At 43.2% G+C, this 25,513-nt stretch overlaps 1 protein-coding gene across 1 annotated transcript in view; it reads right to left on the reverse strand.

The window, feature by feature from the left end:
• The window catches only part of AKAP6 (A-kinase anchoring protein 6), a 629,015-nt gene that overhangs the window by 72,070 nt on the left and 531,432 nt on the right, over positions 1-25,513 (reverse strand). The window contains exon 11 of the mRNA XM_033953244.1: positions 1,494-1,709. Within this exon, the coding sequence (XP_033809135.1) occupies positions 1,494-1,709 (216 nt within the window). The remainder of the gene's footprint in view (positions 1-1,493; positions 1,710-25,513) is intronic.

The raw sequence follows: 25,513 nt of genomic DNA on the forward strand, positions 1-25,513 counted from the left end.
TTAGCAGGTTTCTGGCATTTATATGGATATGTGCATAGGTGAGGCATGGCCTAGTAGTAGAACTGCTTCTGCACCCAGAGGTCGTGGGATCAAAGCCCAGTGCTGCTTCTTGTGACCTGGGCAAGTCACTTAATCCTTCATTGCCCCAAATACAAAATAAATACTGGTATATATGTAAACCACTTTCAATGTGTGACCACAAAAAGGCAATATACAAGTCTCATTCTCTTCTCTTCCCCTTAAAGGTTTCTTTCCCTTGTTATGTTTCAAAACTACACCCACTGCCTTTCCTTCCATAATCACGGTATGGGAAAACTGAATTTTGTTTTAAAAACCTATGGCCTATCTCATCTTGACAAATACAATGAAACTACACCTAGACAGCCTCGCAAACACCTTTTTTTTTTGCCTTTAAGAAACAGATTTTAATGCATGCAGCTGAGTTGCCAAGATTTGGAAGCAATTAGGAAGGAAATGTTGGGTGGAGTATAACAAAGATATAATTGATTATATAAACTTACAGATATGTGAACTTTAGAATATCATTTAGTGGTACACCAGGGAGGCAATTTTAGAAGATTTACACATGTAAAATAAAGACATTTATAAGTATAAATCAGCAAACATGAGTAAGTAGTGATTTTAGAACAGATGCTATTTATATCTGTATACCAGCAGCATGCATGTAGTTAGAGATGACCTTGAAAGTTTAATATGTATTCCATATTTTGAAGTAGCATACACATGCACTTCAAAACATTTCCCACTTATCAGCTGGGACTGTCTTGAGAGGAAAGGTCGAGGGGGAATTGTATCTTTTCTTTGGGTATTGTAAACATCTCAAAATGTCAAAAAAGTGAGTTTTAGAACATAGCTTCTCAACTGGCTCATCTCCTACATGCAATTTTAGAAAATTGAGCATTTAGGTGTTTAAATGATGGTACTTACATACAAAGGCACCAATATCTTATGCTTTCATGTGTTAAATACGGTGATTTACATACTACAAAGCCCTGAGTAAATGTATTTTTTAATAAAATGGCTGTTCCTGCTGTATGTGCAGCAACATACATGCATTTGGTCCACACTCTTACTTTTCTTATACAAAAGGCTCCATGTTCAGTGAGCTGTTTGTAAAATACTGTGCAACTTTTGAATATCACAATGTGGATGCCCATTTCCATACCTAGATAACGAATACAAAAATTGGGCTTCACATCTTTCTCCGAGTTGTTACCTATATTCCATTCTTGTGCATTGCTTCTGGCTAAGAAAGTAGACAAGATCACGACAGGTCAATCCCCTTCTGTTACAGTTCATTACATTTTTAAAAAAGGGGGTGTATCTTCTGTTGAAATGCTTAGGATATGATAGACTCTTTGGAAGGAATGAGCAGAAGCAAACTCAAAAAGAAAGAAGCCTTCTTCTAGAGGTAGACATTTGGACAGCTCTCCGTTGTACTTGTTTCAAGGTAGACAGATACCGTCACTCACCTGGCCTTGTCCCAGCTGCTTCTGTAGTCTGGTCTGCCACTGGACAGCTTGCATGACAATGGCTTCCCATCTCCTTTCAAGATTCACAATGATCAGCTGCATGGACTGGTGATCTGCATCCAAGTTGCAGGTCTCTTGGTTCTCAAGGAGATGTTGGCACAAACGTAATATGGAACTTACTCCACGTCTTCGTTGCTTGATCTCACAACACAGTGACTGAAGAAAAAGAATGACAAAATGAACCACTAAGGTATTCTATAAAATGATTACATTTCCATAGCAAATTATTCGTAAGGCACAATAAATATTCAGCCACCATCCAGAAGAGTAGGCATTCTCATAACATAGCATGGCAATGTGATCTCTGGAGCAATAATGCCTCTAATAATGGAGCATCTCCTCCATCTAATTAATACAAAACTACAGAGATGGCATTTCCAACATCATAAGTCCTCTAATATAGCAATATTGAACCAGCACCGGAAAAACAACAGCATCACATAGTACTCCCCAGTATAGCACTGGACCTCCATCCAACAGTGCTGTACTTTGTTGATGTGGTATAGCAGTTATCAGCTTGGAAAGAGTGACATGACCCCCTTTAACTGTGCTTCCATCAGTGGATATATATTCTCCAATTTAGCATTGACTAAGACTACAATAGACTAGTAATACACTTGCCCTTTCTCAGTCATGCTTGAGATGCAAAACGTCCTAACTGGATGGCATCCCCCCTCCCTCGTTTAAAAAAAAAAAAAAGTTACAAATGCACAGAAAATAGTATCTTTTATTTTCCTACGGGTTGTAAGTGATATTTTAATTCAATGCCTTCAAGAGGAATGATGATTATATCCACAAACAGCGCTGAATTGCTAATCTCCTTCCGCTGGCACAATTGGACTGCTCTAACAGTTAACAGATTGCTTATTAATCAACCAGGGTAAAGAACACAATGCAATCTCATTTAGAGCGGGAGATTTTAATGCCTAAAAGTATTTGTGTTCAAAATGTTAATCCACATCCAGGCTTCATTAGAAGAAGTCTTAAAATGATTAAGTGCATTTCACTGCAAAGTGCAGGAGGCAGTATATCAGCAGGTGGACATTTCATACAGATGTTCTTCCTATTGATGTATTGCATTCTACAGCCATTTAAATTACCCTAACTCTGTAATAGCAGGAATTCTATTATTTCGGTAATAAGGGAGCCTTCTACAACACCTTTAATATTTCTGAATTTTAAATAAGATGAATGACAAAATCCCTCTGCTCTCCCTCTCCCCCCAAAATCCTATTTATGGCAAAATATGACTGTGAATTTTATTACTCAATTTATCCCAGCAGTGCATTTTATTTCTTTTTTCCTGAATTTGCCCTTATTTATTATCCTGGGATCTCTCTTTTTTTTTTCACCACCTACATGCTGATGTTGTCATCAAGTCTGACATATCTCCTTTCAGATTTATCCCATTAGCCCCTTATCAATCACCTTGTAACATACATTGTAGGGTATGATTATGACACAGAGAGATTTTCTATGTGATGGTGTAGGTAGAATTTTAGCAACATGAGAAGTAGAGTCATGTGATTTTTCTTTTCATTCTGTTATTTTCTTATACATTTTGAGGATAATTCTGTACATGTCACCTGAAATTAGATGCCATTAAAAGCCCTGACAGTACTGCTTCTCAACCAATAAAATTTAGAGCAGTGCCCTCAGGGCCTTTAGGGGGTGGGGCAAATCCCCTGAAGACCTTGACCGCATGCCACTGCATAGCACCATTTAAGCGCTGCTATGCATAGCCGTTTGTAAAATACTCTGCATCGTTAATTTTCTCAACATTTAGGTTTTCTTGGCCTGCATCTAATCAAATTCAAGACTAGCTTAAAGACTTTTTTATTTCAAGCAGTGGCGTACCTAGGGTATGTGGCACCCGGGGCCCATCATTTTTTGACACCCCCCACCCCCCCCATGTAAAAAAATTTTTTTTTTTTTTTTTTTGCAATAACCATGAAATGGAATAAATGGTCAGAATAGAAACAGGTAGTGAAAATTTTCTTTTATTGAACCTCATATATGTAACCATTATTCCAAACATAACATAACATAAATTATGTCTAAATTGTCATGACATTAGAAGTACATATGGAGTAGTTGCAGGTGATGCTTGGGACAGTTCTGATTGTGTTAGTTCGGTTTTATGTGTTTTTTGAATAGAAGGGTTTTTATTTCTTTTTGAAGGTTTTGCAGTCTGTGGTTGATATCAATTGGTTGTAGAGTTGGGGGTCGAGTGTTGCAGCTCGAATGGCTAGGAGGTTGTCGAACAGTTTTTTTCTTTTGACGTTTTTGGTTGGAGGGTGTGTGAATGGTGCACAAGTTCTCCTATGTCTGTTTGAAGTGGATTGAATTATTTAGCTGAAGAAATTAGTTACCCCCCATTCCACACACATTAATTCTCTTCCATTTTTGTTCCCATTATAAAAAACACTGATAAGTTCCCAGAAAAAAAATACATTAAAATAAGAAGTGAAAACAAAGGCCCCTACAGATGAGAACATAACATAAGAATAGCCTAACTGGGTCAGACCAATGGTCCATCATGCCCAGTAGCCCATTCTCATGGTAGCCAATCCAGGACACTAATACCTGGTCAAAACCCAAAGAGTAGCAACATTCCATGCTACCGATCCAGGGCAAGCAGACACTTCCCCCATGTCTTAATAACAGATTATGGACTTTTCCTCCAGGAATTTGTCCAAATCTTTCTTAAAACCAGCTACACTATCTGCTTTTACCATAACTTCTGGCCACTTCATTTTTAAGTTTAGATCTTTCCTTTCAAACAGAGACCTTGCTAGATGTCAAATACAGCACAAGGTAACTTCACATGGACTTAGCTGTGCAGGAAATGTGAATCTCCTCATACACCCACCATATAGTGCAAAAATGTGCAAAGGTCTGTTTTTTTCTTTCGATCACTACATAGCCTAATGCCACACAAGCAGCGCTGTTACAACATATTCTGTAGGTCAATGCTAAGGATAACAAAGTTTCCTTCCTTGACCAGAAGGAGATAAACCACTGGAAGAGATCCCAAAACAACACTCAAAGACCCACTCAGTGTGTGAATCAGTTGAGTGGAGTGGACTAACTGGGGGGTGGAAATGGGCCCGGAGTTTGCTCAGCAGAATTTCCCAGACCACCTCTTCCTCTCAACACATTGACACGCTGCCACCATCACCACTAGGAACACCTCACTGGGTAGGCCAGCTATGCTATAAACTTTATAAAACACATTATTATATTTTCTTATAAAGCACATATTTTAACTGACCTCTCTGACATCCTCAGCCTTTCCATTCACAAAAATAGAAGGAAGAAAAGTTCCCATTTCCTGCTGTCTCATGTCCCCGGCCTATACAATATTTTTTTTCTGCAGACCCTTCAAAAGTCTGACCAAATCCTCGTTTCACTTGCATTATAAAGTACTGAGGATGCCATCTCTCCCCAATCCCAGGTCCTAAAGTCTAAGACAGTAGCGCAAACTAATGCTGCCAGATACAGGAAAAAAAAATTTTGATTCGATTCAGCCCTATTGAATTGGTTTTTCAATTCGATTTTCCTGCCCAGTTGGGTGATTTTTTTCAAAACTCCTGGTGGGTTTTTATAGCTTTTTCACCCCCTTTGGCTTCTCCTAACCACACTGGCGCTGTGGTGTAAATAAAATAAAGAAACAAAAAGGACTTTTCCTCTTTCTGTTAAATCCTAGCTCACGTTTGCAGTCCAACACCAGCTCTGGCAGGATACACATTTCAAATCTGACATGTTATAATCACAAAACAGAAAATAAAATTAATTTTTCTACCTTTTGTTGTCTGGTTATATTTCAAATCTTGTTGGTCCAAGGCTCTGGTTTTCTTCTGATAACTTGCTTGCCAGGGTCTCCTTCTTTCTGCATGCTAACCATCCATCTGCCAACTCTGTCCTCCCTTTCCATTTCCCTTCCCTTCCCAGGAAGTCTGGTATCTTTCCTTTTTTTCATCTCCCTCCACAGATCCACCTTTTCTTAAATACCCTTTCATCCGGCATCTCTCCCTCCTTCCCCACCATCCCAGAGTCCACCATCTCTCCGTTTCTTTTCCTAATTACCCTCCTATCCAGTATCTCTATCCCTCCTCCACACCATCCCTTGTGTCCAATTTCTCTCCCTTTCTGTTCCTTCCCTCCCTAAATCCCTTGGTCCATCATCTCTCTCCCTCTCCTCTATTTTCAGACCCATTATTTCTTCCCCCCCCCAAAGTTTGGCATATGCATGTCTCTTTGAACACCCCCTTCCCTCCGTGTACTTCTAAATCATGGTCCCCCCCCAAAGGCCTGTCCCCCCCTTAAAGGTCTGCCTGTCCCACCTTGAAGGCCTGCACCCCCCTTGAAGGCCTGTCCCTTCCCCTTGTAGGCCTGTCCCCCCCCTTGAAGGCCTGCCTGCCTGTCCCCCCCTTGAAGGTCTGCACCCCCGAAGGCCTGCACCCCCCCGAAGGCCTGTCCCCCACTTGAAGGCCTGTCCCACCCCCTTGTAGCTTCTCTCCCCCCCTTGTAGGCCTGTCCCCCCTTGAAGGCCTGCCTGCCTGCCTTTCCCCCCTTGAAGGCCTGTCCCCCCTTGAAGGCCTGCACCCCCTTGAAGGCCTGCACCACCCCCCTCGAAGGCCTGCACTCCCTTGAAGGTCTGCACCCCCCCCCGAAGGCCTGTCCCCCACTTGAAGGCTTGTACCACCCCCTTGTAGCTTCTCCCCCCCTTGTAGGCCTGTCCCCCCCTTGAAGGCCTGCCTGCCTGCCTTTCCCCCCCTTGAAGGCCTGCACCCCCTTGAAGGACTGCACCCCCCCCCCGAAGGCCTGCACTCCCTTGAAGGTCTGCACCCTCCCGAAGGCCTGTCCCCCCCCTTGAAGGCCTGTCCCACCCCCTTGTAGGCCTGTCCCCCCCTTGTAGGCCTGTCCCCCCTTTAAGGCCTGCCTGCCTGCCTTTCCCCCCCTTGAAGGCCTGTCTCCCCCTTGAAGGCCTGCACCCCCCTTGAAGGCCTGCACCCCCCCTTGAAGGCCTGCCCCCCCCCCTTGTAGGCCTGTCACCCCCCTTGTAGGCCTGTCCCCCCCCTTGTAGGCCTGTCCCCCCCTTGAAGGCCTGCCTGCCTTTCCCCCCTTGAAGGCCTGTTCCCCCCCCTTGAAGGCCTGCACCCCCTTGAAGGTCTGCACCCCCCCAAAGGCCTACACCCCCCCCCGAAGGCCTGCACCCCCATGAAGGCCTGCCTGCCCCCCTTGAAGGCCTGCCCCCCTTGAAGGTCTGCACCCCCCCCCGAAGGCCTGTCCCCCCTTGAAGGCCTGCCTGCCTGCCTGTCACCCCCTCCCCCTTGAAAGCCTGCTTGCCTGCCCGCCCGCCCCACCCTGAAGGCCTGATGCCCCGACCCACCCCGAAGGACCGCTCGCCCCCCTGGCCTCCCCGCACCACCTATGAACAGCCGCAGCAGGATCGCGAAGTCAGCGTCAGCGATCCCTGCGCTGCTTCCTGCGCCACGGTCCCGCCCCTCCTCTGACGTCAGAGGAGGGGCGGGATCGCGGCGCAGGAAGCAGCGCAGGGATGCTGACGCTGACTTCGCGATCCTGCTGCGGGCTGCTTCACAGGTGGTGCAGGAAGGTCAGTGGGGCGAGCGGTCCTTCGGGGGTGGCGGGGGACTGAACGGCAAGGCCGGGAACACCCCCTTAGGGCTGGTACCCGGGGCAGCCCGCCCCCCCCGCCCCCCCCTAGGTACGCCACTGATTTCAAGATGCCTTCGAATGAACCTAAATCACTCTTTTGCTTCTCCCAAATCTTCCTCTTTTTTTTTTTTTTTCTTCCTTTTTCTTTCTTTCTCTCTCTTTTTTCTGCTTCTTACCGCGAGTAAGTATTTGCCTCAACAAAGCTACCCTATCCTAGAGAGTTGCGCGGGGACAGAAATCCCACCCGTCCCCACCCGTCCCCGCCAAAATCCCACCCATCCCCACCCGTCCCCGTGAGGAATCCCTCCGTCCCCACCCGTCCCCGTGAGGAATCCCTCCGTCCCCACCCGTCCCCGCGAGGAATCCCCTCCGTCCCCACCCGTCCCCGCGAGGAATCCCCTCCGTCCCCACCCGTCCCCGCGAGGAATCCCCTCCGTCACCATCCTTCCCTATAAACTTCAGAAATAGTTATTTTATTTAATTATGCTACTGAATTAAAGGCTCTGGTAGAGACCCATTTACAAATAAGCAAAGAGACTATTAATTTGGAAATATTAATTGGGAAGAATACATACTTTGTAAATGGGTTTCTACCAGAACCTCTAATGTAAATATAAAATATAAATACTCAGCTGATGAGAACCCACAAACTGTCAGCTGAGGACTTCCTTTGCAGTTGGCCTGGGGTCCCTTTTGCCAAGCTTGGCAGGCAGCAGTAGCGTCCCTGAGTCACAGATGCTGGCACCTCAGTGGCTCATGGATGCTGCCAGCGACTGCTGCGCTTGGTGGAGGGGAGTTCTGACCATCTCTAGAGGAGGTCCTCTGCTGGCGGTGCTTGGGGATCCCCACCAGTCACAGCAAGGGCCAACAAGTACTTCAACACTGTAGAAATAAAACCAGAAATGCATTTCCTTTTCTTTTGAACACAAAACAAAGATATCTGCCATATACATTTCCCAAGGCAGATGACTCTATGCAATGTCACCTCGGTAACAAAATACAAAAATAGACAAATACACCCCCTCCCTTTTTACTAAACCACAATAGTAGGTTTTAGCACAGGGAGTTACGCTGAATGCCTCGCGCTGCTCTCAATGCTCATAGGCTCCCTGCGCTAAAAAACAATATTGCGGTTTAGTAAAAGGGAGCCATAGTGCAAAATATAGACAGCAGATATAAATTCTCAAAACAGACACATTTTGATCACTAAATTGAAAATAAAATCATTTTTCCTATCTTTGCTGTTTGGTGATTTCATGAGTCTCTGGTTGCACTTTCTTCTTCTGACTGTGCATCCAATCTTTCTTCCTTTCTTTCAGCCTCCTGTATGTTTCCTCTCCTCCAGACCTCATTCTCTCCCCCAACTTTTTCTTTCTGTCTCCCTGTTCCCCCTTCTTTCTGTCTCTCTGTCTGCCCCCTTTCTTTCTTTCTCCGTGCCCTCCCCCAAGCCACTCGGTTTGCTGCCACCGCCATCGGGGAATAGTCCCCAAGCCACCGCTGTCCCAAGCTTTCCCTGCAGAAGCGTCGCGCTGACCAGCATTCCGCTCCCTGACGTCAATTCTGACGTAGGAGAGGAAGTTCCGGGCCAACAAGGCATTTCTCCTCATTCCATCCAGCCTGAGCCCCATCTCTCCTTGATCCAGCATTTCCCTTCTGTGTCTGTCAGAATTACCATTCCACCTATTTTCCAGCATCACCCTTCTTTGTGTCCATCTCACCTATATCCCTATCTCACCACTTTTTCAGAATCTTCATTTGTCTCTGTCCTTGTCTTTACCCCATATTCACCATTTGCCCTTTCAATGTCTTTATCTCCCCCCCCCACACACACTTTTTCAGCATTACTTCTATGTCTCTATTTCACCTCCTCTTCATGTCCCCTCTGTATCTCTATCCTTATTCAGAAGGTCCTGCTTACCCTTTCTCTTCTTTGTGTCACTATCTCCATTTTCAGCTTTCCCCCCTTTTCCTTTGTTACTGCACCCTGTAGCCAGAATCTTTCCACCCTCTCTCCACTCCGGCCCAGCCCAGTATGAAATATTTCCTTTTGTTTCCCTCCCCTCTCTCTTTCTCTCTCTCTTCTCCTCCCTCACCCACGAGTCCTGCATCTGGCCCTCTCCCTTCTACCTGCACCTGGCAACACCCCCCTGCTCCGCGGCTCTCTTAAGCAACTCGTCAGCAGCGGTGATCAAGACAAGCTGCCGACATCGAGGCCTTCCCTCTACGAGTCCCGCCTTTGTGGAAAAAGGAAGTTGAAACAAGCGGGACTCGCAGAGGGTAGGCCCCGACGTCAGAAGCTGCTGCTGAGTTGCCGAAGAGAGCCGCAGGTAGAAGGGAGAGGGAGATAGGAAGGCTGTAGAAGCTCCGGAGCATGACACCGGACCCGGCCAGGATGATTTCTTTTTCAGGCTGCTGCTGCCGCTGCCATCCCCCACCCGAAATGACAAAAAACAGCCTAATGCCCGCGTCGGGAAATAGCCATGCTGAGCAGTGAGCTCAGCACGTACACAGATGAAAGCCTTGCTTGCTGATTGGTCCGGCGGCACGGTGGGGCGGGGGCCGCCGGACCAATCAGCAAGCAAGGCTTTCATCTGTGTACGTGCTGAGCTCACTGCTCAACATGGCTATTTCCCGACGCGACGCCAGACTTGTAAGCTGCATGCTTGCATCGCCAGAATTTAGGTAGGTTGTTTTCATCCCCGTGGGAGTCCCGTGGGCAAGGGGGCGTCCCCGTGGGAGTCCCGTGGGTCAGGGGGGCATCCCCGTGGGAGTCCCGTGGGCCAGGGGGCGTCCCCGTGGGAGTCCCGTGGGCCAGGGGGGGAACCCGCGGGATCCCCGCGGGACCCGCGGGATCCCCGCGATCCCCGTTCCCGTGCAGACCTCTACCCTATCCTTCATGTTCTATCCCCTCCCCATCTTCTCTTTCCTTACTAAATTATGTAATTTCTCCCCTCCTTCCCATACTTTCCTCACTTTCCAGTTTGTCTAGTCTATGTCATTTACGTTCACTTCATTTTATAAATTTTTTAGCCTTTACAAAACATTGTTAACCGGCCAGACATTTGCTTTATGGTCGGGATATTAAAAACTAATAAACTTGGAAAACTTGGAAACTTGTGCACACAACAGCACCTATTTCAACAACAAGCGTATAACTCGAAAACACACCCACGATCCACCACCTAACCACACCCACTTTTAGCTTTGCACATTGGACAAGGTGTATATAAAGTTGTGCTATGCGCCTAACTTTCATTTAAGTCCAATTAACACCAATTATGAGGTGTTACTAGTCTGATTGGCTCAGACGCCTAAGGCCCCTCCCAAGGATACAGAGGGAGGACCCTAAGGCCCTGATTAGCTCCCCTGGGAGGGTCCTTAGGCGTCAGAGCTAATCAGGGACTTAGCCTTAGCCCCCCCCCCCCCCCATGTATCCAAGAATGCACCAGGATGGAAAAGGTCTGCCATTTTGGAGTTGCGAGCCTGTGAGCAGGAGGGACTGGGCATCCCTCCTGCTATCTTCTTCACGTACAGATACAGTGGTGGTTCGGGGTGGTGGGTGGTTTGGGAGGGTGGGGAGCATCCCTCCTGGTGAATTTTTGTGAAGTATGAGGAATAAGGAAGGGAAGGGGAGGAAGGATCCTGGCAGGAGGGAATGGGTATCCTTCCTGTTGATTTGTATTAAAGTATGTGGAAGGGGGGTCCTGGCAGGGGGAGGTTGGTTCAGCTAAGGGGGGGGGGGAAGGTTGTGGCAGCAGGAGGGAGTGGGCATATTTTTGTTCTGAGGGTCATTGGGCGGGGTGTCATGGGGGGGCCATCATTGGGGGGCATTCAACTTTTTTTATGGGGCATATATTATGCATGTGTTACAAACAGGCAACATCTGTGCCCATAGAAAAAAAAATGAAAAACAGGCTTTTTTTTCAGGTCAGTATTAGCAGTCTGCTTATGGCTTTGCAATGTCAGGCCATTATTCGGATGGCTCATTTTAATATTAATAACCACATTTTAATAGTAATGAGGTCATTTGCATGCCAGAGTTGGAGAATGTACGAACGCATGGAAAATCACACGATGAGCCATTATGAACATCAGGTTGGCAAATTTGGTCGGTCTGGTTGCTAAACCAGTCAAACTGATTTAGCGACCATCAGTACACGATCAGAGCATTTAATGCATCTAGGCTAGACATGGGCAAACTATGGCCCGTTTAGCTTTTTAATCTGGCCCTTCGAGTCGGTACAGGGTCACAAGCACCCCTCGCACTGAGAACAAGGGGACCCGCTGCCAAGAGGAAAAGCGTTGGAAGCGGCACGTGGCTGGGCTGAGATGTACAGTGACATTTTTGACCCGAGCGGAGGAATGTGTGGCGGGAGTGTGGGCAACGTCTTCCGGGAAGATCTCCTCAGCCCCAGCGCTAATTGCAGTGATTTATGTCCCTTCTAAGTCCCTTTCAGTGTCTTCTTCGAAAATATAATGCAAGATGTGCCAGCCCCGGCAGCCTTTCCATTGCATCTGAAGTCAGGGAAGAACGGAAGGCACCTCCGATCTCCGCAGCCCGAGTAAAAAAAGTTTCACGGGATGAGTGGCCGGGTCGGGAGGGAAGCTTGCAAAAAGTCCACAAGTGGGTGTGGAAATAGAAAGGGGATTGAGATCTGGGCAGGAAAGTCCAGCGCTGCCTGAGCAGAAGGGGAAACCCCTCATTTCCATCATCTGGCTGATCGGGCTGTCCACACTTACCGATCCTTGGATGGAAAGAAAGGGACCACCAACCCAGGAATGGCTGACGTTTTGATCGAAAGGGCTTTTACCTGGAGGCTATAATCCTTAAAGACCGTTCTTTGGCATTATCCTGAGTTTGCGGGAGGCTGCCGGTGGGCTGAACTCTAGGGGCTACCAGAAGGAGAAAAAAAAAGAAAAGGAACAACCTCCGGGGACTCCTGACTGTATCCCGTGCAAATGAAAGGTCCAGACCTGCGGTACCTGTCCCTCTCTCCATAGGGGAAGAGGAAAAAAGAAAGGAAACAGCTGGCAGGGAGATTAGAGGAGGGGAAGGTATAGGGTGGAATGGAGAGATTAGATGAGGGAAAGGGAAGAGACAGAGGAATGAAAAAGTAGAGCGAGATGGATGCTGGGAAAGGGGGTCAGCAGAGAAATAAGGAGAGAGGGACAAAGATGCTAGATCTGGTATAGGAGAGATAAAAATGAAGAGAGCAGTGAAGCTGGAATGAATCATGTAAAATGGAGAGAGAGGGGTGCAGGCTTGATGGAAAGGGGAGAGAGGCATAGAAAGAAGGCATATATCAAATGGAAGGGGGAGAGGGCAGACAGTGGATGGAAGGGGCAGATGCTGGATTGAAGAGACAGAGAGGGCAGACGCTGGAAGGGAGTGAAAAGAAGATGAAAGCAGAAACCAGAGACAAGTCTGCCCTTTGGGGGGGTTTCTTTCTGCCCTTTTTCTTAACATCATCATTCTGCAGTGCATCGGATGCCTCTGGTCGCCTGCCCCCTCCTCCCAGTTGCCTGCCCTCCCCATCCCCCTCTCGCAGTCGTTCGACCCCTCTGGTTAATTTAAGAACCCATTGTGGCACACGAGTCAAAAAGTTTGCCCACCCCTGATCTAGGCCTAAGTGCAAATTCTATATTGGCAATTATGTGCATAATTGCTGTTATGGAAAACTAGCATAAGTCGCAGCAAACACAACAAAGGTGACCTATTGGTGTTCAGTCTCTTTTATTATGAAGCACTCGACATGATCGTGTTTCGGCTCAAAGGGGCCTGCCTCAGGAGTCTTGTTGTAAATCAATTCATGCAATTTCTGCAAACTTTACAACACATGGTATAGTAAACTGTAGCTCGAATGGGCAGCGTCTAGCATAAGTCAACCTTCTCATGCCTTACTTTAGGCATGAACTAAGTAATCCCAGGAAAACTGTATTAACACACTATCACATTCAAATCAGTCAATCTATAGAAATAGTAATTAGTTCACATATGCTTAAAATCCTAAAGAGTTTTCTTGGATGCTCAGACGACTGTCAGAGCATATAACTCCTGCTGTGTTAGTTCTTATTTTCATCGATCCGTTATACCCATTATATTTATAACATCCTTTTTACTCAATAATTATTTCATTCATTCATTCTTTTTTCTTCTTTTCACATAGAAATTAAAAGCTATCTTTAGTAGATGCATCACCCCTCCCAACATGAATTCACACCGTTCTTCAGGGTCGAGATGCAATAAACTGAAGCACAGAATACAACTTATCACAGTTTTTTTTTAACAATTAAAAAAATATTGTGTAGCAAAGGCAGTGACATAACGAGGCTCAGAGGCGCCTGGGGCAGTGGTGCCCCTCCCCCTCCCTCTTCTCTGCCTCCCCACCCCATCCACTCCTTTCCCGCCCCCTCCTGCCACATGTGTGCCCCTTCCCTTGCACCTCTTTAACGTTTCTGGCGCGAGCAGGAACCCAAACCTGTTGCTTGTGCCAGCATCGGATTTTCCTCTGACATTGAGTTCCTATGAGCATCGGGAGCAGTGCAGGCCATTCAGCGTGGCTCTCTGCGCTAAAGACTGCTAGTGCGGTTTCGTAGAAGAGGGAACAAAATGGCAGATGCAACTTTTTTGAGTGAGAGCGATAAGGCATTGACGATGAAACTTTATTTTAAAAACAAAAATGCCTTATTTTGTGGAGCTAAGGTTCAGATGTTTCCTGATGTGGCAAGATCGACCCAACTCAGAAGGAAGGGCTTTTTAGCCTTGAAATCTCGAGTTGTGGAACTGGGTGCCACATTTTTTCTGAAGTTCCCTTGAAAGTGTTTGGTGACTTTTCAAAGTATAGATTATATTTTTTGGGATTCGGCTCAGTTAATACAATTTCTCGATCAAAAATAATGGGGGATTATATATTTTCTTGGTTGAGATGGCTATTCTCAAATTGAGGAGCCTGAAAAAAGATGCTTATATAGAAGGAAGATGTTTTCTTCCTTTTATTTTCCTTTGAAATAGATTTCTGTTATTAAATAGTGCACCTCTTCTTTTAATGAGGGCTAGATGGAATTTCTGATTTTGTAATGATAATAATGTAAAATGATTTGTTATGTTTCCTTATCCTGTTATGTTTCTTTGTAAACATTATTTGAAATTATATAAAAAAAAAAAAAAAATGGCAGATGACGTTTAATGTGAGCAAGTGCAAAATAATACATGTGGGACAAAGGAACCTGAATTATAGCTAAGTGATGCTGGGTTCTGTGTTAGGAGTCACTGCCCAGAAAAGGATCTAGGTATCATTGTTGAGGATACGTTGAAACTTTCAGCTCAATGTGCGGTGGCAGCTAAGAAAGCAAATAGAATATTAGGAATTATTATGAAAGGAATGAAAAACAAAGATGAAAATGTTGTAATACCCTTGTATTGCTCTGTGGAATGGCTGCAACTTGAATACTGTGTGCAATTCTGGTCGCCGTATCTCTAAAAAGATATAGTAGAATTAGAAAAGGTACAGAGAAGGACGCCGAAAATGATATAAGGTTTGGGACAACTTCCCTATGAGGAAAGGCTAAAGCGGCTGGGGCTCTTCAGCTGGGAGAAGAGATGGCTCAGGGGTGATATGATAGAGATCTATAAAATGCTGAGTGTAATGGAAAGGATGGATGTGAATCACTTGTTCACTCTTTCCAATAATACTAGGACTAGGGGGCATGCAATGAAGCTACTAACTATTCAGAACATTGTCCTTCCCTCTCCTGTTTGTTTTTACCTTATTTGTTTCAAGTTTATTAAAATTTTGATTAAACTCAAATCAAGATTTCTAAGCATTTTACAAGTTATATTAAAAGGAGGGAGACATAATTTGACGGATTTCCACTGAACAAATATTTGACTAACAGAAACAGGTAGGAAAGGTGTGAGAACTACAAATTTAAAGAAAAGAATACAAAAAAGGGAGACCACAATAGGAAGGGGAGGCAGTTAGAATTATTAAAGAACTTTGACTATATTTAAGATCTGTTTAGGAGTCATATGCATCCTGGAAAAGGTAAGTCTTTAAATTTAACTTAAATTTGGCAAAATTTTTCTCCTCCCTGATATACAGAGGTAAGGAGTTCCACAATGTAGGACCAGTAACAGTGAAGGAAATAGCCCGACGTGAGCCAATAATTTTCAATGATGGTATATGGAGGAGGTACTGCGAGGAGGATCTTAAGACTCGTGTAGGTTCATGTGGGATAAGGAGTTTTTGAATAAAGGCCGGTTCTTTAGTGTCTAAAGATTTAAAGGAGAGAAGTGCTATCTTATAAATGATACGGTGTGGGATTGGTAGCCAATGAGCGGATTTTAGCAATGGAGTGACATGATCAAATTTTTTCTTCTTTGCAATAATTTTTACGGCTGTATTTTGTATCAATTGTAACTGGCGGATATCTTTTTGACAGATACCCTTGTACAGTGCATTACAATAGTCGAGTTTGGATATGATGAGGGAATGAATTAAAATGTTGAGAGATGGGGGGTTCAGGATATTCACCAGTGATCGGATCATTTTTAGTCTAATGAAACAATTCTTTATTACGGCACTGATTTGTTGGCGATAAGTCAGTTTATCATCTATTATTACACCCAGAATTTTAGTAGAAGATACAGACGAAATAGGGGTATTATTTATTGGAATGGGATGTCTAAGCTGAATGTTATCTTTCCATGGAAAGAGAAGACATCTGAGTGACAGCATATTCCCATGGAGCCATTGACAAACTTTATCTAGTGTAGAATTAAGAAATCTAATGTCTTCTGAACTGCTTGCGTCAATAGGGCAAATAATCTGGATATCATCCAATTATGCATAAGCAGTAAGGCCGATAGATTGACAGAGGATGAGTAAAGGAGCTAGGTAAATATTGAAGAGCAATGGGGACAGTATAGACCCTTGTTCTCCTTTACCTCAAATATTGTAGTTCTCCCTACTTTTCTTTTGTTTTATCATACGTTATATCTGTAGATATGTTTCTGTATGTTATATAATTGTTATTTTAATTTGTTTTTTAATTGTTTCCCCTTTTTTATTGTACAATGCTTAGAATTATGATTGGCTTTTATCAAAATTTTAATAAACTTGGAAACTTAGAGTTAAAACAAACCAGAGAAAATATTTCTTCACACAATGTGTAATTAAACTCTGGAATTTATTGCCGGCGAATGTGGTGAAATCAGTTAGTTTAGCAGGGTTTAAAAAAGGCTTGGATAATTTGCTAAAATAGAAGTCCCTCAGTCATTATTGAGATGGCTTAGGGAAATCCACTGCTTATTCCTAGGATAAGCAGCATATAATCTGTTTTACTAGTTGGGATATAGCTAGGTACTTGGGACCTGGGTTGGCCACTATTGGAAACAGGATTCTGGGCTTGATGGATCTTCGGTCTGTCCCAGTATGGCAATTCTTATGTTCTTGTGTTTTTAAAATGACCAAATCATATGCTCCCCCTAGCCACACCTAAACTACATCTCTATTATACCCCCTTGAGATTTAAACGCACTATAGATGAACAGCATAGAAATCTGTCTAGAAAATGGGTTTTGAAATAACATTGGAAGAGTTTGGTAAGAAAAACGTCCATCTGCCCGTCTATGCCATTTTTTGGACATTTCTCTTTTTTGAAAATGAGCTCCTTAGTGTGAATTAATGGCTGACGTGTTAAATTTAATTATTATATATTAATATTTTTGGTGCTTGCAAAGGAAATGAATGTGCATTAATGAATACACATCTCTAGTAAATGGGCTATTTGAAAACTTCTTACTATCCCTGCAAGTAGAAGCATATGCTGATGGTTCTTTGAGATATTATGGCATCAGAACCTACCACTAAACCTTGTAAATATATCGGGAAATATTAAGTTCGTATTTATATGTTTGTTGAACCATTATGGTTACAAAATTTTCTGGATGCTATGGTTGTTCTAGTTCCTCTTACTGTCTCGTCTCCTATTGTGTATGCATAACGTTATTACCGTTTATACTTGAATATAAAATGAGATTTTTGGGCCAAAAAATGGCCCATAAATGGGAGTCTTGGTTTATATTTGGGTCCTCAATTCTGCGCGCTTCCCCGACCCCACCCAGACCTGTTGCAGGCTTCCTGTTGGCCTGCCTTAAGTCCTGGTAGTTCAGCGGTGAACCTGAACAGGAGTGATCCTTCCCGCATCCTGTCCTGGCCAGCTGTTAACTACCTCACTTCCCTCTCACCTCCCGGACCCGTTGTAGACCTCCCGCAAGCCTGCTTTAAGACCTAGTGGTCCAGTGGTGAGCCAGGACAGGATAAATCCTTCCTGTATCCTATCCCGGCCAACTATTAACCACCCCGCTTCCCTCCAAACTCCTGGACCCCTCTCCAACATACCTTTTGAACCCTGATGGTCTAGCAGTGAAGCGGGGCAGGAGCAAATTAACAATTGGGCAGGATAGGATGCAGGAAAGATTGTTCCTGTTCCAACTCACCACTGGACTACCAGGGCTTAAGGCAGGCTTGCAGGAGGCCTACAACGGGTCTGGGAGATGGTAAGGAGCTGGATTGGTTAACAGCTGACCATGATGGGAAGGAGGAAAGGAAAGAGGGCTGGGTTCAAGGCAAGGCAATTGAATATAAACCCTCTGGTTTATATTTGAGTGAACCTTTTTCTTCCTTATTTTCATTTTTTTGGGGGAAAGGTTATCTCGGTTTATAATCGAATTGGTGTTTATTCAAGTATATATGGTATGGCATCCTGCTAATTGAATTTGAAGCTATACCTTCCTTTTCCTCTTTCCCTCCCCCTTAATCAAGAGGACTATTCTCTTTTTGTCTTCTATTTATTTCTAATTTTTGGTCTTTCTCCCTCTTACTCTCAGGTATGTATTGCTGTGTTTTTGCCTTCAGCTTATTTTTGTGTAATAATTTATTAGCAATGTAATGTGTTTTGCTTGTGAATTTTCTTGGCATCTTCTTAAAAAAAAATTAAAAAACAATAAAAAAAGAACCTATTTCTTTGCCTTATTTACTTTTTTAGGTGCCTGTCTAATCTTCCTTTTGGCTAAACTGGCCTGGTAAACTTTTTTAACCACTTGATAAGTATGTCTTTTTGAGATTACATGTGAAAAGTGATAAATACACAGAAGCCCTGATTCTACAAATGGCACCTATAACATAGGCGCAGAGGAACACAGTGCATAGCACATGTCAATCATAAGTTAGGCGCCATTTATAGAATCGCACCTAGGGGTGCCTAAATTGAATGTGGGCACCGGTGTGCGTCAAAACCATTGGTACCCCTATGTTATGCCGGGATTTTCTTGGCCTCACTACTGGCACCTAAAACATGCCAAAGATCCACCCACAATTTGCCCCTAACCACGTCTACTTTCTTGTAGACGTCTTGGATTAGGCACCTACCTGAAATCTGTAGGCTCCTACTACCCAATTCATTTTTGCCAATTATGAACTCATTACTGCTCATTATTAACACTGATTAAGCTCTTTAAATAATTACTCCCCCCACCTTTTACAAACTATACAAAGATGCATTTGAGTCACAGACAGGATAACTTTTTTATCAACAATCTCAGGCTCAAATACTTAAATCTAACCAGATCTATATAGGCACAACTTCTCCCTTTCACTTTTTAGACCTAGCTTTATTTGTAAAACATTCTTAATTACCTTTCTGATGTTTTTCCTTAAGTGTTCTTCTACTTTCTTTAACAATTGTAGTTCACCCCTCTTTCCCTATATATCACTAATTAATTGTGTACATCGCTTGTATAAATTGTTTTATTTTGTCCCCCCCAAAAAACTTTTATTGTTATACGCATGAAATATTTGATACTGCATTTATATCAAAATTTTAATAAACTTGAAACTGCAACAGCGGTTTTTAATGCAGGCTGGCGCGCTGAATGCTCTGCGCTGCTCCCGACACTCATAGGATCTCTAGGAGTGACAGGAGCAGCGCAGAGCATTCAGCATCCTGGCTTTCGTGGTTTTGTAAAGGGGGGGGGGGTAAGTTAGGTACCTAGATCAGGCATGCCAATGTAAGCGCCTAACATCAGGTGCCAACTATAGAATCTGGGCCAGAAGGTCTAATTTGTAAAAGCATGTGTGCTTCTCCACATTGCAGCCTCTTATGATGTATTAACACTGTTCATTTACAATAACAGTAATTTTTGGGTCGATATTCAAGGCAATTATTTGGGGGGAATGGGTTTCAGATCGGGCTCCTTCTTATTGGGTTTGGCGTAACCGTTTGCATGCTCTGATGTTGCTTGAGAGGGGTCGGGTGTGTCATTCTTTGCGCCAATCGAAGTTTTTTTTTTTACAGGTGTAGGGTACGTATATTTATTCTCTGTCTCCTCGAACCTGCAGTTGGATTCTTAATACTTTGTCTATTTGATTTCTTTTTTTTTTTTTTTTTCCATTATTTTTTATTTTCAAATTTTACATAAAGTGTACAAAATATTAAAATACAGTTGATAAATACATAGTATCACTTTTATATCTAATACATTATATATCTATATTTGATTTTCCCCCTCACCCTCCCCCCACCCTTTTATTACTTTAATATAATATTTTTAATTTTCAAATTTTACAGAAAGTGTACAACATGTTAGAATACAATTGATGAATATTTAATAACATTTTTATATCTAATACATTATGTTCTAAATAAATTTTATCCCCTCTCCCTCCCCCCACCCTTCTATTACTTTTCATTCATGCATTACATATTGTATAATATATTATAACATATTATGTAGAATTTATTTTCCTTACCCCCCCTCATATGTGTGTCATAAAAAAGATCCTTAAAAGAAGAAAGAAGAAAAGTCCTACTATTTATTCATTACAGTATTTTGTCAATGGCCCCCATATTTTTATAAATTTAGTATATGTCCCTCTTTGTATTGCTATTGTTCTTTCCATTTTAAATACATGACATATTGTATTCCACCAAAATGTATAATTTAGGTTATTATAATTCTTCCAATTATTGGTTATATGTTGAATGGCAACCCCTGTCATAATTAATAAAAGCTTGTTATTTTCTGGTGAAATTTGACTTTTTTTTCTCATCATCATTCCAAATAATATTGTATCATATGATATTGCAATATGATTTTCCATCAATTTATTAATTTGTGGCCAAATTGAATTCCAAAAAGTTTTAATATAGGGACAATGATACAATAGATGATCTAATGTCCCTGGTTCTAGATTACAGTGCCAGCATTTATTAGACTTAGAACTGTCTAATTTTTGCAAACGTGTAGGGGTCCAAAAAGCTCTATGTAATAAAAAGAACCAAGTTTGTCTCATAGATGCTGACACTGTACATCCCATTCTCCAAGACCAAATTAGTGGCCATTGAGATGCATTAATCTTATGTCCAATCTCAATGCTCCAAATGTCTCTTAGACCATTTTTTGGTTTTTTATTCAAATATCCAGATATTAATTTATACCACAATGCAGCTTGATGTCCTATGTCTATTTGATTTCTATTGAGTGGTGAGGGGTTCGCGGCCTTAGGGTGGCCTCTTCCCGTCTTCTCTCCGTTGTTTGTTGTTGTTTTTTTCCTTTCCCCTTTTTTTTCAATTTTTTTTCTTCTTTGGGAGGTCCATTTTCTGATCCTTTGGGGCTCATCAGGGTCCAGGGCCCTGAATGATTTGCTTTTGCTTGGTTCTTGTTCAGACCTCGTTACTTGGATGGGTTGGGTGGCTTGTTCTTTTTCTACTGGTTTCTTTTTGGTTACTCCTTTGCTCTGCTAGCAGCATTTGCTACTGTATTCAATGCTGTGTTCTCTTTTGGGTTGGATTCCTTTGGCAGTTTTTTTCCTATTTTGTTTCTTCTGGTTACTGTTGTCTGAGGTGGAGGGGGGAGGTGGGTTAGGGGGTAGTGTTGGGGTTATGGGGATTGGGGTATATTTGATGTATGGCTTTTGGTGCACCCTTGTGTTCTCTGTTGTATTCATTGCCTTTTTTTTCTATTTCTACTGTGCTCAATAAAACTTGTTCCAAGTAACTAGCCAGAAACACCTCCTGACTAGTTAAATTGCCTGGTTAGTGCTAATGAAAATAAACTGTTAGTGCCAAACTGAAAACTGCCTATTTGGGGGGCATATCGGGGCAGTCAGCACTTGGTCAATTATGTGCTAATACAGTATATTCAGCACTTAACCAGCTAGGTTAACCACATAGATAAGACTGCATAAAAGTCCGTCCTATCTTTATGTGGTAACCCAGAGCTGGTTAAGTGATGAATATCGCACTTAACTAGCTATACCTATGTGTTAGCAAAAATCCAATGCTGGTGCCCAGACATGGCTTGGCATTGAATTTCCGAGTTTAAACATCAGCAGTATTGAACGCTACCAGCTATTAGGCTCACCTTTTTTTTAAATTTGTATCTACAAAAGCTCTTTAAAAAGTGAAAAGGTTCTTTTCACTCGCAAATGGGGCCCACTGCCAGTTCTGCTCTGTTTCCATAGCGGTATAGTAATTTCAGTACTAGTTAATAAAAATCTTTATAATAGTAACCTTAAATTTTGATTACCAGGGTACAAAGAAGAAAAAACAGCTTATGTTGATAGGGCTTTATTGTCACACTCTGTATATTCTATAAGTGTGCAGGGAAATGCAAAAAAAAAAAAAAAAAAAAAAAGGCAATCTGAAAAATGACATGATTAAACGATATGACATGCAATCATTTGCTCTCAATTATATCCATGTATCTTCTTCATTACAAGGAGTCGGGCAGAAAATATTGTTTCTTAAATGCTTCTATTAAATCGGTCACCAATAATAAAAGAGATGAGGGCCCTAATAAGCTCATTTACTTAACATATATCATATGCCAACAAACTATATTCTTTCCAAACTCTCTGATTCATAGATTTGTCTCTTTGTTGTCATCTGTCTTTGTTCCATTAAGAGATATTTTTTTTTTCTCCTCTTATCTCCAAGCATAAAATGCCTGCCTCCAAGCCTTCTTCACTGGGAAAGCTTTGTGTGTACAAAACTTTCCCACTTAACCCTTAGCAAGACCCTTATTGCTAATTATGGAAAAAGTATTGATATAATATCTTTGCTGTCACATTTGATTACAGTGATAGCAAAAGAATAGACTCTATAGTTGACAGCCTAGAAATATCATTTAATTACAAAGGAAGAGACGGGGAATGGCTGATGTAGAGAGAACGATAGAGATGTTTTGCAAAAACTGTGTATTTATGAATAAGGTTTCATATCTTTCTACATTAACAGTAGTGACAGAGGAGGATTACTTGACTTGGTAAATTGCCACAGAGATTAGTGGAATGTGCCCCGAGGCTCTGCCATGGACTGGAATGTTCTTCAGTCAGCAGTAGACAAAAGTTGTAACAAGTCCAGAATGCACATTGTGGGAGTGATCATTCAGTGTTTGTGCAGTGTGTAGGGTCCAACGATAGCACTATCCACTGCCATGCAGTAGATCTGGGTTAAATACTGACCAGGGTTCTGTTGCAATAGCTATCTAGGTTGCAAGCACTGAAAAGGCTGCATTCATAGCCTCTAAGGGAAAGTGCCAAATATGCCTAGGAAATATGGAAGAGGGGTCATTTCGTACCCTTGTAGCAGCATCTACTGCCCATCTGGTGACTCATGAGTCATGCTGGATGAGCTGCATCCAGTTTTCTTGGTTAAAGTGCATGGGGGAAGTATTTATTCTGTTTCACTTTTTGTTTTGATTTCCTTTTGTTCATTCACGTTTGTTTTTTCCTTTTCTTCTTGTCCTTTCTTTTTCATTTACAATGAAGTCAAAGGGAGAAGTTCTGCTGCCTTCTTGGCAGCTCAACAATTCTCCTTCTTCCTGCCCCCTCACAGAGTCCAAACTGTCTCCGGGAACCTCCCCCACTCCAACCCCCTGACAGCTTCAGAAGTTCTTCCTAATCCTCCCAAATCCCCAGGATGGAAAACAAAATGAAGCCAAGCAAATCCTTTTGTGGCATATTCCACATTAATTTCAAATAACAGTGCATCCTTAGCAAGTACTTCGGCCTCTAGTGTCTGTAGAATGGTTTTCTGGCGCTCTAACGGGGTCTCCTTTCTACAACAATTGACTTTTATATGAACTGATTGGGACAGCAGTATGAGGACAAGGGAATTTCCCAGCTATGATTTCAGGATTTATACTGGTGTTCCTGGAGTTATTTGATTAGAAATAGTCCAATTTTCAGCCGGCAGTGGACTTTAATAGTGCTGCCCACTGCTGGCACTGAATTTGAATATTTAATGACGGGCCATTTCCAGTGACTAGCATTGAATATCTGGTTTCATTTTTGCCCACCATCCAGTTGTCGGTTGATATTCAGTGCTAATCAGCCATCGGCTAACCGCTAACGCATAACATTAGAACATAAGAACATCTTGTCTTGTCAGTAAATTGGATTTTTGTAATGCTTTATTTTTGGGCATTACAAAAGGAAGAATTCATGCCCTGCAGGTAATACAGAATATAGCTGCTAGATTAATTACTGGGGGGGGGGAGGGGGGTCAAAATATGATCACATCACTCTCGTGTTAAAAAAATTACACTGGTTGCCTTTTGAATTTGGAATCGAGTACAAGATTTTGACACTAATACACCATGGGGCTCATAATCAAAACAAAAATACATCTAAAAACCTGCCCAAGTCGGCACTTGGACAACCTAAAATACAGGTCGTCCAAGTGCCAATAATTAAAATGGGTTTTTAGACATATCTGGAGCCTTTATAGGCCTCTGAATGCCATTGGGCACCCAGAGCTGAAAGGGGCATTTTTGAAGGAGTGGTGATGGCGGGTTTGGGCGGGACGTGGGCCGACCTAAACTTAGTTGTACTGCAGGGATAATCAAAAGTTTTACAAGGCTGCCTGGATGGAACTTATACGTTGTGACTTAGATTATGTAAAACCAGGTCTAAGGGCCAGATTCTGTATAGGTCGGGTTGTTGCTGAGCTGATTGCGGCAAGAGAATCTCCCTGCCACGATCAGTTTAGCGGCTGTGGCAGGGAACCCGTTCATCCTCCCGTGAAGACTACCAGCATGACGAATGCCCAGTCCCTCCTGCCAGAACCCCCAAAGCTGTACCCCCCAACCTCTGAATGTCCATGGCAGGAGGAGTGCCAAATTCCTCCTGCTGCCCACTCCATCCTGCTGGAACCCCTCCCCCACCCTCTGCAAAGTTCATCGGCAAGAGGGATGCCTAGTCCCTCCTGCTGGAATTCCCTCTTTACCGAAAGGCATTTTGGAGCATGGGATAGGGTTTATAGTTGGAGTAGCATTTTGGGAGGGCTTGATCGAGTGGGGGTTCTTTTGTGGCTATATTTTTTTTTGCAAAAGAGAGGGAAAGGAGGCTTGGGCAAATTTAAGTTGGGTTTACTAGCATTTCACAAGTTCTGGGATAGGTGGCTGCTCAAACAAATTAGCTTGGTGAAGAGCGGGTAGCGGCGAGAGTTAGCTCCGCCCACCCGCTCCGCGTCACCACCAACGTCAGCGCCCGGACTCCCCCTTAACCAGGGGGGGCCAACGGCGCACAGCCGTTCGGCGCACGGCGAAGGCGAGCGGCAAAGGCGCTCGCCTTAGCGAGAGCGCCTTTGCGAAGGGCCTCAAGAAGGGCATCAAGAAAGGGCTATCAACTATAGCCGGACTCCCAACTTATAAGACTAGCTAACTAATAAATTGTCTTCAGTCTTTCTTTAGCATTCTACCAAGTCTTTAACTATCAATCTTACTTTCTATCTCACCAACAAGCTACTAAATCTTTCTCACTAAACAGGCAGACCTCACCAATCACTCTATTCCCAAACCACTTTAACAGGCAGACCTCCAGCACCTCTCCAGCACACTAACAAGCAGACGTTCTTAACTGACAATTAACTAACTGTTAACTAACTAACTACCACTCCTAACTAACTAACTAACTACTCCATCCCTCAGACCAAGAACTAACTAACTACCTCTATCCCTCCCTCAACACTTACTGACCAACACCTAACAGCCCCCACCCTAACAAACATCCTAAAAAAAAAAAATTTAAATTAAGAAATAATAACAATAAACCTTTGTAATGGCAGGTAGGACTAGAAGCAGCAAGACTTCAATCAAAACAGGCAGTTCAGTCACCGAGAGCACCCAGGGGATGGCTATGGTCCGAGTACAGATGGAAGGAGAACCAGGACGGAGGGCAGAGGTCTCTGTACAGACCGAGGCCATCCCCTCA

The sequence above is a fragment of the Geotrypetes seraphini genome, chromosome 7, assembly GCF_902459505.1.
Source record: "Geotrypetes seraphini chromosome 7, aGeoSer1.1, whole genome shotgun sequence".
NCBI lineage: Eukaryota > Metazoa > Chordata > Amphibia > Gymnophiona > Dermophiidae > Geotrypetes > Geotrypetes seraphini.